The following is a 17,393-nucleotide window of genomic DNA, read 5'->3' as shown; positions in this document are numbered from 1 at the left end:
TTAATATGTCGGTTTCTGATTACTCTGAACTAAATATGCGGCTGGATAGGTCTCCATGCAGGAGACCGGGGTTTGAATCCAGGTTGAGGCCTACCTCCAGTAGGGGTCCCAAGGCAAGGCCTCCTTTCACTTACCCTGCTTCTGCCTTGTAGCTTGTACTTCACTTGGTAGTTGCTTTGGGTGAAACTGTCTGCTAAACGTAAATGTAAAATATGACACTTGGTATTGTCTATTCAGTGCTAAATAGTTTAGAAATATATAAATATCTGTAGTCGTTCAATATGTTGAACAACATACCAAGACTTCATGATCAACTCTATAAAAAATTGGATATTTTCATTGCATGCAGCAATGACGATACAAATCAAGTTGAGACAAGTCTTTTTTTTCCTTTATTAAATATCACCAGCAAGAGCAAAACAAACAAAAATTCACATATTTAGGCACAGTTTAATTTGCTTTCGCTGTGCAGCATTGTCCAAAGTAAAACAACGAAAAAAAGAAATATAAAAAGGAGAAAAAAACCTTTTAAAGAATTTCATTCCAAAATAGCACATCCACAATTTGAAGATTTAATTAATAAAAGCTGCAGAATACAGGAATGAATTGGTATGTGCACTGTTGAATATTTGTGTTATTATGATTTTATTTCCCCCACAGAATGTGTAGGTTGTGTTCTGCATTTTGGAATGAATTCCCTTATTTCAACAAACAAAACACCCCCAAGTAATCAGTAGTCAAACAAATAAATTACTGAGAATTCTGACAAACCAACAAATACCTTTCAAAGAATTCATAATTATTACAAATACATCTATGGCATAAAAAGGAAAGAACCAAAATACAGTTCACCTGCCAAATTGTGGGTAACAATGCGAAACATAGTTTTTATGTGTTCTGAGAAACGGTATGAAAAGGCTTGTTTTACTGTAAGATTAATATGTAAAAGTGGAATTAACATTTTGTTTTATTAAAAAGCTGCTTTCCCAAAAAACATAAATGGACTAACAATAACTTAATAACAGTATGAAGTACATGGGGCAGCTGTATGTTATGATAACAATGAGTAAATGCTTCATATAATGAAATGAATATGTTCTTATGTGCCCAGTATACAGACTATAACTGTAAAGCAAAAATGTGTAAAAGGTGAGGACAGGTCTGCAACATAATTATTCCAGGCATGTCAGGAACACTTGTATATGTATATAAGAGTAAATGCACAACGTAAACATACACAAATTAAGATGACCGAGTTATTGGACAGTATTTTTCATCTGCTCTCCGTTTTTCACAATTAACTCTCGTATCACAGGTAGAATATTAGTATATGACAATATTTATAAACACATCTTTCATTACTGCCCTTTCTGAGACCCCCACTCACTGATATACAGTATGTGCAAACATGTAGTTTATGTACATGTGCATAGGTGTGAAGCAACGTTGCTGCTGTAAAAGCCACTCACTGTAGAACCTTTAACTCGACCTAGATTGTACCTTTGAGTCTTTTTAACTGTCATTACTACCTTTTACCATTAGACACATTTCTTACATTGGGTACAATAAGTATCCGGAAAAGGTGGAGTGGACATACGGACCAGCATAAAGTCCTGCTGCCTGGTCCGATGGCAGCTGTACGTGCACGCTGTCTCCTTGTCGCAGTGGGAGTACAGCACTTCCTGAAGCCTGATCCAGCAAGCCCTTTTTGTACTCGTCGTAAGTGTACATCACTGGCTCATTGTTCTTCATCAGTGCCACCCACACATTACTTCCTTTGCAGTGGACGTGATAAGCAAAGTAATAGATTCCAGGTACGTTACAGGTGAAAATACCAGTTTGGGAATTGTAGTTCTGGTTGCCGTTGTGCAGGAGTTTGTCAAAGACAATGGGAGACCCAACAAGAGGGAACGGGTTTGTGAGTTTCGCTGTGAACGCAGGCATCTCCAGGGCACTTCCACCAATCTCCCCCCCATTCTTTGGCTTTTTGTAACCTTGTTTTTGGCCAGTAAATGGGCCGGTTGCAGGAAGGATCTGTCCGAGCTCAGGAAATGCCGCAGGTGGCCCTGGAGGACCTGGGGGTCCTGGTTGCCCACGTGGTCCTGGAGATCCAGGCGGGCCACTGGGTCCAGGATTACCTTGTGGGCCAATATGACCAGGGGGCCCATGCTTTCCCTCACCAGGATATCCAGGTTTACCAGGCAGGCCTGTTTCACCTTTTTGCCCTGGCATCCCAGGAGGTCCAATCGGTCCTCCTGGTCCAGATAGCCCTGGAATTCCCTGGGGTCCCTGGTGGCCATTTACTCCAGGTTGTCCTCCCTCTCCTCTTGGTCCAGGTAATCCTGCAGAACCAGGGGCACCAGGTAAACCCCTAATACCAGCTTCTCCTTTAGGGCCAGTGGGCCCCTGTAAGCCTCTTGCCCCTGGTTGCCCACCCTCTCCTGGCCTACCTACCTGTCCTGGAAGACCTGGAAGCCCAAAGTCACCTTTCATTCCTGGATTTCCTCTTGGTCCTATAGCACCATCCTCTCCCTTTTGCCCTGGGAAGCCAAGACTACCAGGAGGCCCTATTGGACCTGGTGGCCCAGGCATACCACTAGGACCATTGGGACCAATGACACCTGGAAGCCCACCAAAACCTTTATCACCTTTTGGGCCTGGTAACCCAGGAAGACCAGCATGTCCCTTGTGACCCTTAGGTCCTGGAAACCCAGGTTTGCCATAACCTGGCATGCCTTGACCCCCAGGTAAACCAGGAGGACCTGGTTCCCCTTTCCCTCCCATAGGTCCTGATTGTCCTCTCAAACCATCATTCCCTGGTATTCCAATTCCTGGCTGACCTGGTGGTCCTGGTTGACCTTTTTCACCAGGTGACCCTGACAGCCCTGGCTCTCCAGGAGGACCAGGCTTTCCTGGTATCCCTGGATGTCCAGGGAGACCATTAAGACCAGCTTTACTAACACCAGGTAGGCCCACTTGGCCAGGTGGACCCGGTGGTCCACTAGGTCCTTTCAAACCTGGCAAACCAGGTAGACCAAATCCATTCTCTCCTTTGGGGCCTGGAAGACCAGGTGACCCAGGTGTACCTTTTTGGCCAGGCTCTCCCACAGGACCTGGCTGTCCTGGCAGCCCCTGGCCTCCTGGTTTGGAAATTCCAGGGAGTCCAGGGGGACCTGGTAGACCTGCAGGCCCTGGAAGCCCAGTTGGTCCTTCACCACCACTTAGACCAATGTCCCCTTTTGGTCCTGGTAATCCAGGACCTCCAGGTTTTCCTGGCAACCCTGGTATGCCAGGTTTTCCTATTCCTGGGTACCCTTGAGGTCCAGGAGGCCCTGGTTTTCCTGGTAACCCTGGCATCGCCTGGCCTGGTAGTCCGGGTGGACCTTGTGGTCCTGGGGGTCCTGTTGGTCCTTGGGGACCCTGAATTCCTTGTGGCCCCTCTCGGAGACCCTCTCCACCAGGAATAGGAGGAAGTGGACCTTTGGCACCTCTAGGAAAGGTTTGTCCTGGGAAAAGGGCACAAATTAGTGGACAGAGGTAAATGAATCCCAAACTTCATTACAGATGTTTTTAATTAAATCAAACAAGAAGAACAACAGTCAGACCTTTGCCCTCAGTCAGCGGTCTCTCTTTGCCCTTTTGTAAAGGCAGATGAGGAAGCTCTTTTCCTATCTGAGACAGTAACGGCATCAGTGGCATATCATTCCCCAAAAACTGTTGCTGTGGATACCCTTCATTGTACTGTGGCAGGGGCTGGTGCTGCTGAGGTGGCTGTTTATGTCCGTAATACGCTCCACCGTGAGCCAGTCGTAAAAAACACAGCTGGAGGACACTGGTGAGCAGGTAGAAGCAGTGGAGAGGTACAGCCACCATTTTCTGAAAAACAACAAAGACAAATGTGATAAATATGAGCAGATAAGTTGCTCTCAGAGAGGTTTTTCATTAGGTTTGAGTTTGTGTCTCATATTATTACGTTATTACGTTGCAAGTAAGAGCAATACATTAACTATTAAAAATAAATGGTGCATGTACTTAATTATATTATTAGACTTACAATTATTGCTTTATAGACATTTTTATCTCTTTAATGTTGCAGAAAGTTGAGGTAGTGCTTTCATTTAATGAGTACCCTAAGTACTTTAGTCATGTTGTATAGGAATAAATAAACATGTAGTATTTGGTAACTACGGCAGGTCAGCTCAGCAGAACCACAGTAAACAAATGTACCTCATATTGCATTTTGTTGCAGATCTTAAATAAATACACTTCTACCTTCCACCATTGCAGTATTGAGAAATGTTTTAATTTCTATAGCTGCTACAATTACAATTATCTAAGAGTCACTGATTAGTTATTATTCCATGTGAATTTGTACATACTGTGTACAGGAAAGAACACAGAAAGGGCTTTGGCTCAGCCTTTAATTAACATTAACAATTAAAAGGGACACAAGATGAATTGCGAGTGTCTGTGTTACGATCTTGCCCTTAAGCTTTTATTTGTATTGCACTGTCCTGCTGCAAGACACCATCTTAGATGGTGACTGAGTAAGGAAAGAAAAAGAGAATTGGTATCTTTCAGTTTTGGATTGACTGAATACACCTGACCCAGGTAACCAGCAGTGGGTAGAGCAGGGGTAGGTGGAAAACAAGCAGGACAGTGGCCTTTAAAACCAGTGTTGCTCACCATTGTCCTAGAGGTTTGTAGCATGTAGTCTGGGTCTTTCGTCATGCAATTTCATACTGCACTTGCATAAAGTTAGGGGATTTGCAAAAGAGAATAAAAAAGTGTCATAACCAAAACATGAGAGGCTCAGATTGTGTGAGTCTTGCACTTCTCATAATGCAACAGGATAATGTCTGTTTTAAAGTCTTTTATGTCAGATGAATACCCGCAGATTTCAAATTTCAGTTTGTAATGCAGGCTACAAATCTGTAGACCCAAACGTACATAATGCTGATAACATTATCATGACATCATCTGGTTTATTTTGCTCAACGTTTGAAACATTTACAGCAGAAATCACATTATTCAGCATTTTTAACACAGTATACACTAAGCTGCTTATCTTGACTAGAGCACTGATCTTTACATATATGAATTAGTAGTGTCCCTTTAAAATGGTTCAACAAAGTTCTCTTCCTTCTCTCACCACCTGAGGTCTCTCAACACCGTCATTTACTTTCCACAGGCAGAAAATACAGAAGAAGTCCTGTGGTCTGGGAAGTGCTGCCCACTGCTGTGATATACTGTGTATTATAACTCCTCCATGCTGTTTCATGGCCGGCAGGCTGTGCTCTTCTATCTTTCAGCCGAGTCAAGAAATAAAGGTCTTTAAAAACACACCACGGCTGAACCTCAAAAAGGACGAAAACTCTCCACTGCCTGATTGTTGACAATCACTCTTGTCCTTTCTTCCTGTTGTTTACACATCAATTCCAATACCCAGATTACACAAAGCACGTGCTTCTAAAGCATATATCATAATTAAGAGGCTTCACAGGGCTGTGGTCAATTTTAAATGTAATCCTTAATCCTTTAAACAGTTCAGTGCTAAAGAGACTAAGTGTTGCCAAGAACGTGTGCGAAAATAAACGGTCATGAGTGAATGTATGTTTTTCTCCATTGTGGTATTTGTGTGTCAAAGAGATCAAAGCTTTTGGAGACCTCAAATAATGGGAATGAGAGTTACATTTTTTGGGGTAATTAGTTAAGTAGTGTCGGCTGAATATGTTTACTGTGGTACTGTGGCACGCTTCCTCATCTATGTAATTTTTTCTGCACATCATTAAGTTACAAGTACAAATGGATATCATGATATCAAATAACACTTCTGGAATACCACGACACGGATGACTGAGATGCCTAGAAACAATAAATCTTCAAGTGTCCAAGTTTTCATTGATGTCAGTAATGTACACACATCTGGACAGAAATGTACATTCATTTGTTCTCAGTTTGCAACAAGTTCACACAATAGAAAACTAGAAACTCTTACTTACTGATTTCTTCTCCTGTCAAACCCTATGTCGTCAACCCTTCTTCTTTTGGTTTCACCTCTAGTTCTCCTCACTTGAGGTCGCTTCTCTGGGTCTTTTCCAAGGCATGAGTGGGACGGTGGCCATGCATGGGATCCAGCCAGGTGTTAGCTGCAGTCCTGCTGGGCCCTGTAAAAATATGAATGTCAGGCTTGATAAATGTCAAGTGGCGACCTTTCGCAGAGCCTTGGGGTTTGTAACACTAAGCTGCCATGCCCACCAGGTAGACATGTTTTGGCCCCGATGCAGTAATGCTGAGACACAGCTCTTTGCTTGAGGAATGTAGGGATGTGAGTATTAAAATACAAGAAGCAGAACTCTAACAGTATGAAACTGTATCTGTTTAGGATCTAGGCACTAACATGAAAAATTATTAGCTCTTTAAATTTAAAAAGGTGTCTTTAATAAAGATCATCAGATGCTTTGCCACAAACAACAGCTGGATCACAATCAAACTAAAAGTTCTGAATTAAACATTACATTAGAAAACAAAAGTTCAGTGTAATGGTTCATTTTAATCCAGTTTATCGATCTGGCTCTTTGACTGTAGAACTCTGTGATGTATAGATCCAGCACCATGGACAGATCCTGCAGACACTGTCTCCCTTTGAGATTTAATGTTACAGTTTACAGAGGTGCAAAACACAACAGCAGAGAGAAAACATGATAGCATACCAATGTGGTATTGCTCTATTATTGTATTCACTCTCAAGCAGTAATTCAACTTTTAATTAGAATTCCTTCTGTATTTTATATATTTTCATATATTAATCCATTTCTCTGTCATGTGCAAAGGTTCATTGTAGTTCTCATCTTGATTTCATTGTGCCATTTGTAACCGCTAACTGTAATGTGAGGCCTGTAAATGTGAAGGTTCTGTGTGAAAGTCCTCAAATGAAAGGACTAAAAATGTTCTTTCAAAATTTCAATGAATGCTTTGTAGTGGGGAAAAGGGAACAACCACAATTTAAAGACACAATGAGCATTGTACAGCTAGTACTGCCAGAAAAAGAAAAAGTGTTTCCGCACAGCGGAGTGGAGCAAATTATTTGTCAAACATATTTTTCACATGTAAAACCATCAAGAGATTGATGCTCGAGTGCTGACCTTTTAAACTGAACATGATTTAACACATGGCGACGTTGAATTGATCACTGCTGTAGCCGAAACACAGTGCACTCGTACAAAGCCAGCTCTGCTCTGCAGACAAAAAGAAGGAGCACATGTTTGGCGAGGAAGTGAGGTGACCTCCGTAAACCATTAAGTCAGCAAAACAAAGAGGACAGGCTGATGCTTTGAAACACATGTTCCCTCCAACCTCCAAGGATACATCAGTCTTGATGGCTTATAGAGACAAAAGCATCAAGATGAACTGCATGAGCAACAGAGCTCATTTGGAGAGCTGGATGGAGCTTTGTGCAGGGTTTCATCCTTGATGACCTAATGTCTTTGAGGCCACATGGATGCAGGATAAAGGACACTATGAACCGCTGCAATATTTTCTGAGGCCAGACTTTTGCTTTGGGACAATGTGTTATTGTAGTGTAATATTTTATTGTAGACATGCTAGTGAGTACACAGGAAATGTTTTGCTGTTGTCTATCAAACTGAATAAAATCACACTTTCAGTTTTGGACTTGAAGGAAGCTGCATGCAAAAACATTATGTCACGACCATATACAGTACCTCTGATTGTGAATATAAATAGATAATATATTATTTTTCCATGCTTACTTAATAAATGTCACTAATGAACGGGACGCATTGTAAACAATTTAGAAAGTAAACAGGTGTGCTCACTGTTGGTTAAACTTAACTTAAAGATTCAAATGAGTGCATCAACACTTTGTTGATGCAGATTTTCACATTTTATTTCAGTGTGTTCATTTTGTATTGTTGCGTAACTTGTCTGTCTTTTGGTTCTCGGCCTATTTTTTCCTGACTGTCTTTGTATGTTCTTTCTTGCCATAAACTGCACAATATGCACATACTGAAACATCAGATTTCCATGACGCTGTGCTCCAAAGTTGAAGTTTGCACACTGAAAATCTGTTGTGAAAAATAACCTTCGCAATCATAAATTTAAAATGGACAGACTGAAACAATACAACAAACACTGTTGACGCATTCATTCTTTTAAAACATGTTGCGTCCTGCTGTCAGTGAAGAATCTGAGCCTGGCTATTTGTTTTTGAATAACAGTGAACACCTGGAGTGAGTTCACGGCATTCATCTTCCTCTTTCATATTTCCATTGGAACGTTATGCCTGAGTGCCTCTTACATGCGAAAGCAACAACTATTCACTCCTCTGCGGCTGCCAATTACTTTGAAGAGAGAAGCTTTGATTAGAGGAACTCCATATCATCAGTCATCTCTTGGCTTCCAGACTGTGTAATGGGAATGCAATTGAGGTAACTGTCTGGACCGCAGACTGAAATTATGAAAAGTATTGAATTATAAGGATATTATACTGTCTGTGTGTTTAGCTTTGGGAGTCCTGCGCGCCAAACGTTCCAACACAACAAATAAAGTCTTTTCCTAAATCACCCTGTTCTGGTTTATTTTTATCTGTGTGATGGGTCCTAGAGTAAAGTTCTCATGTAATCTGTACAACTCCTTAAAGAAAATCTTTTACTTTCCTTCTAACTTCATCTCTTTTTGGTGATTTAACAGCTAATTTCCAGGAACCAAACAAACACAAGCTCTTAATTTGAACTTGATTGATTGATTGATTGATGAAGTGATGATGTGTGAGATCAATGGAGCGATTTCAAGTACAGTTCCTGTGGAGCAGATCTTTTACGGCACAGTCAATGTTTCGGATAAATAATAATATATATCTGATAAACTGGAGAGTTTAGTCTGGGTTATCATCAAGGAATGTGAGCTCGTTTATGCCCAAGGTTTCAGATTTGTGTGTTTCTTCTGACCAAAGTGATTCCTCTCACATTTATTTCCATTCATGCAGCCCAAGAGACGCTGTGTGCATTTGTTTTTCTGTTCTGAGATCTTCCCGCAGCTTATTATAGTAGTAAAGTTTTATTGTTATATAAAAAATTGTTATTTATTTTATTTCCAGAATTGGAGATTTTTACAGGACTTTTGACTTATGTTGATGTTTTGTAACTGCTTTTGTTTCATTGGAGATGAATGTCAGTAGTCCTTTGTACCGTTTTCCTGCCTTGAGTTAACGCTGCACCACATCACCAAAGCAATAAAATACTGTCTGTGCAGATGGATGGCTAAACAATAGAATATTGAACAATAGACATCTACTCGACTGTGTGCTCAGACCATGCAGAATCCATTTTAAGGAAATTTCTTGCTTATTCTTTTTCAGTCTTTCATCTTGTGCATGAACTTAACTTTGATGAAAACTCTTCAGACACCTCCACACCCCTCACTTGATGACAATCCCATGCAACTAAGACTGTTCACCCCAGAAGGTTTGCTGGTTCCTCTGAACCTCTTTGCCAACACTTGCAACCGCAGCTGACTCTGTTTGGTGATGAGCCACAATGTCTTTTATCACCTCCAGCTTGGCTTTGAAAATAATCAAATTTTCATTTCTCCTCCGTGTTCCTCTCCTGACTGATTCCAGATGGGAAAGTCTACCGCTCACTAAACAAACGATGAGGAGCGGAGGCATGTCATTGCTTACACATAAGGGGTGCCAATCTTAATTGCTTGTGGTCAGGCCTGGCTTTTATGTTTTAAACAGATTGCAGAATATCTTTCTTTTCTAATAAGAGTGAGCAGCTAACAGCGCTGCTTCTAAAAAGAAACGGTCATCAGACCAGAACGAAGACACTTAGTTACATGTTGTAATGAATTAGGGTCATATGGGAATGTAGATGAACAGCACATAGAAACAAACAACAGCTTGAAACTGTATATTGTTTATGATTCCAAATTAGTTCCTGGATGCATAAAATTACCGGTCTGTGTCCCATTACAGTGTATTTATGCCAGAAGTATTTGTGCATTTATTACTTCCTCAACAACCCTGATTTGTACCCCCCCCCCCCCCCCCCCCCATTACAAATATTTGTTTACTTTTTTGTTCCATGACAGAAGTAGCTCAAGCCCAAGACAACATCTGGAAATGCAGCTGTATGTGTGTGAGAATTTGCATTATTATTATCCATCTTTTCATAAATAGGTAAAAATTATCTTTGTCTGCTACATCAACATTAACATAGTAGTGGATGAATGACGATCGTAAGTAGATGGCACCTGAGCTAGCCCAACTTAAAAGACTAACATTTTGTTGTTTTTATAATGATAAAAAATTCAATGATCAATATCATTATTTTTATTATTATCAAAATCTACCCACTAATTCAGGTCATTAGGTAACTAATGGGTAAAAAGAAATGTTTTCTGTGAAAAACTAGTTTCATGAGAGGAAAGGTTCCATGTTCAAATGCACGTTCTGCTTCAGACATTTGCCAGTATTACATTACATAATGTAATAATACCAGGTTATTGAAAGGCTTGAACCCTACACTCAGTGACCCAGAGGATCACCTGGGTCAGAGAAACCTGAATACATCTATACAGATGTTTTTCTCTCTTTGTCTGGAAAGAAAAGAATAAAAAAAAGGTATTTTTAGTTTGAATGGTTATAATTTGAAAAACATTTCCCTCTGTTACATTTTTACAGTCATACTTTTATAATAATGCATCATACATGTCAGTTCTGTCAGTATAGTGTGAATGAGTTTAAACACACAAAGGAATGCAACATTCAGTTGACAGAAGTAGCCAAAGCCCAAGACAACATCTGGGAATGCATCTGAGTGTGTGTGATTATTTGTATGCATGTGTATGTGTGTTGATGCTGTGTATTCCCTAAACCTTATAAGAAAAACATTCCACCTCTACAGTTGGCGACTGTACGAGTTTCTGCAGAAATGAGTCACAGGAGACTTTACTAGAAAGTAAAAAAGAAGAAAGATGAAAATTACATGATTTCATGTTTTGCTGGTTTACTTCTAAAGTTTCAAAGTTAATATAACACTTATTATACCATTAACATGAAGAATATAATGTACTGTGCAATAGAGGTCATGTATAAATGTGCATATGCTGCTGAAGTATAATGAACTATACACGTTTAACAACTAAAACGTCAAAACATGCAATATGGCAGAAAAGAGAGAGAAAAGATCAGTCACAGTGAACACTGCCAGTAGTGAAGTTCATGGTTCGACAGAGGGAGCCAAACTCCATTTTTAAACTAGATTTTATCAGTAGTGGTATCTCTCCGTCTTTTTTACTGAGGTTTTCTGCAGTTTGAAGACATAAATGTGCTTCTAATAGCAAAAAACAAACAAACTTATTTTGACAATGTTTGCTAACTGATCTAAACAGTTAGCAGAATGAGCACGGCTGCTCCACCCGCACCAACCCATTCCTCTCAAACCTATTTTGCTATTTTTCAGCATTCCTTCACACCTCCTCGATCTCTTTGCAGAGCAAAGGCCGGAGTTGCATTTGCAGACGTCTAGAGTCTGAAATTCGACATGGCAGGCGAGGGGTCGGCCGACCTTTAGGTGGTAACACATTTTAGACTGGTGTTCCAATTGACCACGAGCGGGTGGAGCATCCGGATAGGCAACCAGGCCTTTTGCTCAGTGCTCCTCTGACCTTTGACACACACGTCCGCACAGTCGGTCCGACCTCTTCACCCATCTCATTGACAGATTTTTCCTCTCCCACAGTTCTGGGAACCACAAGTCAGCGAATGTCTGGCCACAGTTTTCATTTCAGGCAAAGATCGGAGTGGGAGGAGAGTTATTTTCCTATTAGCTTTGAGTTCTGTCAAAACACAGTATCTGGTGTCTGTGGACAGCACTTAATAGCGACTCAGAACTATGAAGCGCTTCAGGTCTTTACTTCACATGTTCAGAGAAAAACATCAGTGAGAAACAAGGATGGGAAGAACGTACTGCATTAGTAAAACTGAAAATATCTTACATGACATGTTCCACTATCTTGCACAGCAGGAAGGAAACACTTGTTAGGCCTTTCAGGCTTTTCCAGGCTTTTAGTTTTAGCAGTGGATTAATCCAAGCTTTTGCTTGAGCTTCATGTGGTTTTGCTCTTGGTCATATTTGCACTGGCTCTCAAAGGTACGCTCCACTAGTGAATGATTATTTTTATGGGCAATAACTGCATTTGGCCAATAATCAGATCTGATCACTTATACTATGCTTAAACCACAGGTTCCAGTAGAGAATTTGGCCGTTTGCAGCTGCATAAATAGATTTTGTGTATTGTGTAAATCAAGCCTGCGATGTGCACGAGGCCACATGTTGCCTCGCTGCTTTTTTTTCTTAGCGTTTCTAGTGAGCAGTGGTGGAAAATAATGAAGTATATTTACATGCACTTGTACTGTACAAAGGTACTTTTAAGCTTTTTTTATTTCTATTTGCTACAAAGGGGGTGACTGTGGATCAGGTGGAAGGGCAGTAGTCTGAACACCAGGGTTGGTGGTTCGACTCCTCGCCGCATGTCGAAATGTCAACCTCTATATACATATTCACTAACTCTGTTCCAATTGCCTTTTGAACTTTTATGTTATGGATACATGAACTTTTTAATTGTTTTCTTCATATTTGTGCACATAAACAGGTAAAGAACAACCCAATTTAGTAAGTTAGCAATTTCTAAACCTGTCACATAGCTTTCAGTATGGCCAAAAAAAAAAAAAAAAAAGGAAGAAAATACTACTGTACTGTACATGAATAAACTAAAACCTGTTTCCTAACCAGCTACAGCAAAACCAGTATATCATATTGTACCAAATAAAGCTAAGCTGAATGAATACCACTCCCAGTGAATATGATAAAGGCACAAAAACAAAACAAAACAAAAATAAACTGCACCACAAATTGACCATAAATACTTCGGAAGATTTCCAACATCCTACTATTAATGCGTTTGCAATTTATAAACACAGGTCATTGAAAATACAGCACAATTAGACAAATCAAACTTTCCAGAAAAGCAGTAATTGCTGAATTTAAAGGTTGGAGCAGTCCAATATGTAAAAATGACCATGTGGTGATTAAATGTTGCTCAGAGAGAGAGTTTCATAGGGTTTATTGCTGATAATTTCACTTTGATGATGGCTTCCCCAGAGCATTTGCTCCCTATAACTCTGCGTAGTCACAGGGACTTCATCTGTGTTGGAAAAGGTTTTACTTTCTTACACACATATCAATTTACTGAGATCGTAAAAGCTACAAACATACTGCTTGTGGCAGTATGTGTGTCTCATCCGACTGGGGACAGTAATGAGATATGACGACAGTCCCAGGAAGCTTAATGTGTTACACAGTACGCCGTAAAATATGCCACTCAAAGAAAAAATATGATCCTCCCTTTCCTACCATCCAGATGTTTTTGCAGCAGAGTATTTATGAGGGATAATAAGAAGTACGACTCTGTCTACTTAAGAGTTTAGATAACAGATACTTTGCAATAAATCTGCTAAATTTGAAGTTGTAATTCCAGAATAGTGTATTTTAAATAAACTACCACTAAAACAGATCACCCTGGCTGCTAACGTGACAGATTAAGCTTTTGAAGAAACAAAACATTTGTATCTGATTAACAGAATAAATATAAAAACTCTGATTTCTAGGCTGCACAGTAGCAGGAGATCATTTGGACACATGGCCTCAAATCACAGAGGCTGCAGCTGCAGGATCAAGAGACACATTCCCGCGAGCTGCAGAAACACTTCCTGTTCAGTAGGTGAGAGCTGTGAAGGAGTCGAAGTGTGACCCTCCTGTCTCCACTGCTTCTACAGCTTCTGCTCACAGCAAACACTTGTTTAGTATCTTAACGACAACAAAAGGCGAGCACAGCAAACTCTATCAGAAATATTAATATAATAGCACCCAGCTCTCTCAGTGATACTCAGTGATACTGTATATCATCGTGTCAGGTATATCCTTAAAGTATTTAAAATTCAAATGTAACCTGCAAGACTACACCGTTTACTGCAATACATGTTTAATGGAATACTTCGACATAAGAAACAGATGTTGTGATTTTCAGGGATTATGTGATGCAACATTTCCTGGACTGGGTCATCAGCACAGTGTTAATTATTCATGTCCTATTGTTTAAAGTGTAATTATGAGCAGCTTACGAGGAAAAACTAGTTATGTCAGCCTCCAACTTGTAATTCTATGTTTTGAAGATGTGCTGTATCTGACACTGACAATATCTCCCACTTAGTGAAAACAACTACAGTCGTGTCAACAGTTAAACTACTGGCAGGTTTCACCCACAGATCCGAGCTGGCTGCCTACTAAAGCTTCTTATTTAATATACAGATATGAGAACATCATCAATCCTCTCATCTCAACAAGCTAACATGGTCAATTATTGCTTTGAGAAGTCACACAAACGATGAAATGGAAGTTTGGCAGCGAGTTGCGAATGACTGGCATCAATACAAAGTGTTTTCCAGTAGTATCCAGTATGACTGGTGCTTTTAGCAAAATAAAAGAATACTGGTAAAGCAAATTCTTTTTTAATCACGTCCTCTGAATAAAATACCCAAACGCCTGTATGCAATTAAATGAGCTGTCGTGATACTCAGCTGCATCAGGGTCTACAGTATTTTAGAAAGTCAATTCTCAACGAATGGAGAGTTTTGAACAAACCTGAATCGCACTTTTCTGTAGCTGGACAGCAGCTTTTTGTAAGAACTTGGAGTAGTGAAGCCTGTCTGTAGCCAAAACACAAGACTTTCACATGAGAAGATCCAGCTACCCTCAGACCTCAACCAAAAAAAAAAAAAGAAACATAACTTTTCTGCAGTGGCCATATTTGTGAGGACTTGCTTCAAATACTAAAACAAGTATAAATCTTTAAGTGACTTCAAACTGATAATTTCGGGATTGAGTTGAGCTTCATAAAAAGTAAATGTAGAGTGTAAGAGTATAATTTCAGTCTTTTCCAAAATGTTACCAAGATTATAAACAGAAAATGTATTCTGTATACACCCAGACCCCTAAACTAATTGTTTGCTTTACTTTTTACATGGTCTTCCTCCTTCTAATAAAGAAAATATTTTAGAAAAACAAACGCAACCTTAAAACACACGCATGCATCTTGGGAAATGTGCTAATCTGGCGATCAAGTGAGCAGTCTCCAAGCTCCATATTCTCTCATCCTCTCTCATTCGCATCTACACAACAGTGTCATACAGTCTGTGCGTTTCTATGCTGCTGCCCACACTTCTTTCACTGCATCATGAGTTTCACTGAGTGCTATCAAGAGCTATCAGCAAATTAATTGCATGACTTGCCTAACCACCACTGCATGAGCTCCCTTCACCACATTTTCCCCTAATTAAGAGTTTTCTCTCAGAGAAAGGAAAAACATGATCACTTGAAACAGCAATCAAGAGCTGCAAGTTAGAAACAGTTGCAAATGCACACAGGGAATCCAACTAAGTTTCTCCCAGTCTCACAAAGAAATTATCTTTCTTTCTAAAAATGATTTTCCACATCTTCTACTAGCATGAATCATATCAGTATACTTGCAATTGAAAGCTACTTTCAAGATATATCAGTTAGTAAAACAAATTTCCTTCAACTTTACGCTAAAACTGTGCTAAAGAAACAGCAGTCAAACTGCAAACATGGTTAACATTAGAATGGTGGGTGTGAAGAAGGGATTTTTAGTTTATTTTAATTCCTGCACACTCAGATACTCTGTGATCAAGTTATGCTGAAACGATAGTGAGGCAAAACAATGTGGTGCTTGGGAGTTTCTGGTCGGTTCGCATGGTCAGAGGTTTTCCTATATCACCTACCTAATAAAGAAAGCAGACATATACCTGACTCAGGGGATGCAATAACACTGAATATGCAAAACATTCAATTCTGCATATTTAGGTTGAAGATGGGTAAAAAAAAACATGCGCAGAAGATTTCAAACTTTCCATCTCTGATGAATTTCTCCCTGTTTAAGTGCAGTCAGAAAGCCTCTTTCTAAAACTGATTTTAATCCTCCTAATATTTATGTGGTTTACATTATTTAAATCTACAATAACATTAACAATGAATCCCTTTCTCCCACGAACACTTCATGACAATGTGCTTACCTTTTTCTCCTCTCTATTGAAAGACATGAAGCTAAAATGTCTAAAATGTCAAGACATTCCAATAACTCGTGCTAAATCGTGTCAAGATGCAGCACTGTGCATTTATTTTAACAAGCTTAAGCCCGAGTTATTCTTTCCAGGTGTCTCTCTTGGATTTTCTTAGCATTTGGAAAACTGTCAGACGTTTTCTGTAGAGACTTCTGTCAGCAGAGGCTTCACAGTGGTGAGCTTGGTGAATTAGGACGTCTTATGAAACATTTTGCGAGTCAAAAAAACACTTTTTTTATGTTTTTACCTTTGCATTTCCATGTCCCTTTCCTCATCACCTCCCCCTTTCCTTGACAGAGTAAAAGTAAGGTATTCAGACAGTAAGTCAGACAGCAATGCAAGCCCAAAAACCTAGAAGCTAGATCGTACCTTTGAAACACACTGAATGACACCAAAACTAACCTAAACTTGGTGAAAACAACCAAAACATCAAATGCTGTTGAGCTAAGTATGGTGATGCATCACTTACTTATGTGTGTGTTGCTGCTGCTGCTGCAGGCTGGAAGTATCACAAAGCTTTGAGGAGTTTGGGACAGACACTGAACAGCAGTCCTGGTGAAGGTTTGGCTTTTATCTGCAGGTGGGTGGAGCTGCGAGAGCTGAGAGAGAGGAGAAGCTGGATCTGTGCATGTATGTGAGAGAAAGAGGGAGGAAAACAGAAAGTGGATAACAGGATCTGTGTGAGAGGGAAACCACTACTGGAACTACATGTTTGCAGCATTAGAGGTTATTATACACAGAAACTCACTGAGGGAAAAGAGGAAACCCAGCTGCACAACTATATATCACAAGGAGGAAGATTCTCGTTTGACTTGGAGCTCTCAGTGCATTCTTTGCATGCAGAAAGATTTAAGGGCAGGGTCTCACTTTGGTTAGCCAGCTCTGGCTGAGGTGAAGATCTAGCTGAGAGGAGCGGTTTTAGTAACTACCGCAGCACACACACACACACACACACACACACACACACACACACACAAAGCAGAGGTTGTTCAGATTGTTTAAATTTCCATTTTCTGAGGACTTTTAAACCAACACAGATGAGAGAATGAACCTATTTCTCACATCCACCTACTCTTATTATTGTCTTGTAGCTTTACTGTTTATTTGAGCTTTAGAAAGTCGTGAATTAAATGTTACTGCAGTAAAAGAAAGAGGTCACAGGCATGCTAGA

At 40.0% G+C, this 17,393-nt stretch overlaps 1 protein-coding gene across 4 annotated transcripts; it reads right to left on the bottom strand.

The window, feature by feature from the left end:
* Positions 1 to 386: 386 nt before the first annotated feature.
* LOC113164871 (collagen alpha-1(VIII) chain-like) lies at positions 387 to 16,760 on the bottom strand. Of its 4 annotated transcripts, none has more exons than XM_026364401.1 (4): positions 16,692 to 16,760; positions 5,999 to 6,167; positions 3,606 to 3,876; positions 387 to 3,506 (listed from the first exon to the last, which is right to left on the bottom strand). In XM_026364401.1, the coding sequence occupies exons 3-4, from the start codon at positions 3,871 to 3,873 to the stop codon at positions 1,552 to 1,554; spliced, it is 2,223 nt and encodes a 740-aa protein (XP_026220186.1). In that variant the 5' UTR covers positions 3,874 to 3,876; positions 5,999 to 6,167; positions 16,692 to 16,760; the 3' UTR covers positions 387 to 1,551. The 4 variants fall into 4 exon arrangements, with proteins under 4 accessions (XP_026220186.1, XP_026220183.1, XP_026220185.1 ...); XM_026364398.1 differs by having other exon boundaries at positions 6,003 to 6,167; XM_026364400.1 differs by lacking the exon at positions 16,692 to 16,760 and adding an exon at positions 16,470 to 16,507 and having other exon boundaries at positions 6,003 to 6,167.
* Positions 16,761 to 17,393: the final 633 nt, after the last annotated feature.

This window comes from Anabas testudineus, chromosome 2 (assembly GCF_900324465.2).
Source record: "Anabas testudineus chromosome 2, fAnaTes1.2, whole genome shotgun sequence".
Taxonomy (NCBI): Eukaryota; Metazoa; Chordata; class Actinopteri; order Anabantiformes; family Anabantidae; genus Anabas; species Anabas testudineus.
Note: the sequence above shows the minus strand (reverse complement) of the source record. Positions and strands in the feature narration are given on the sequence as shown.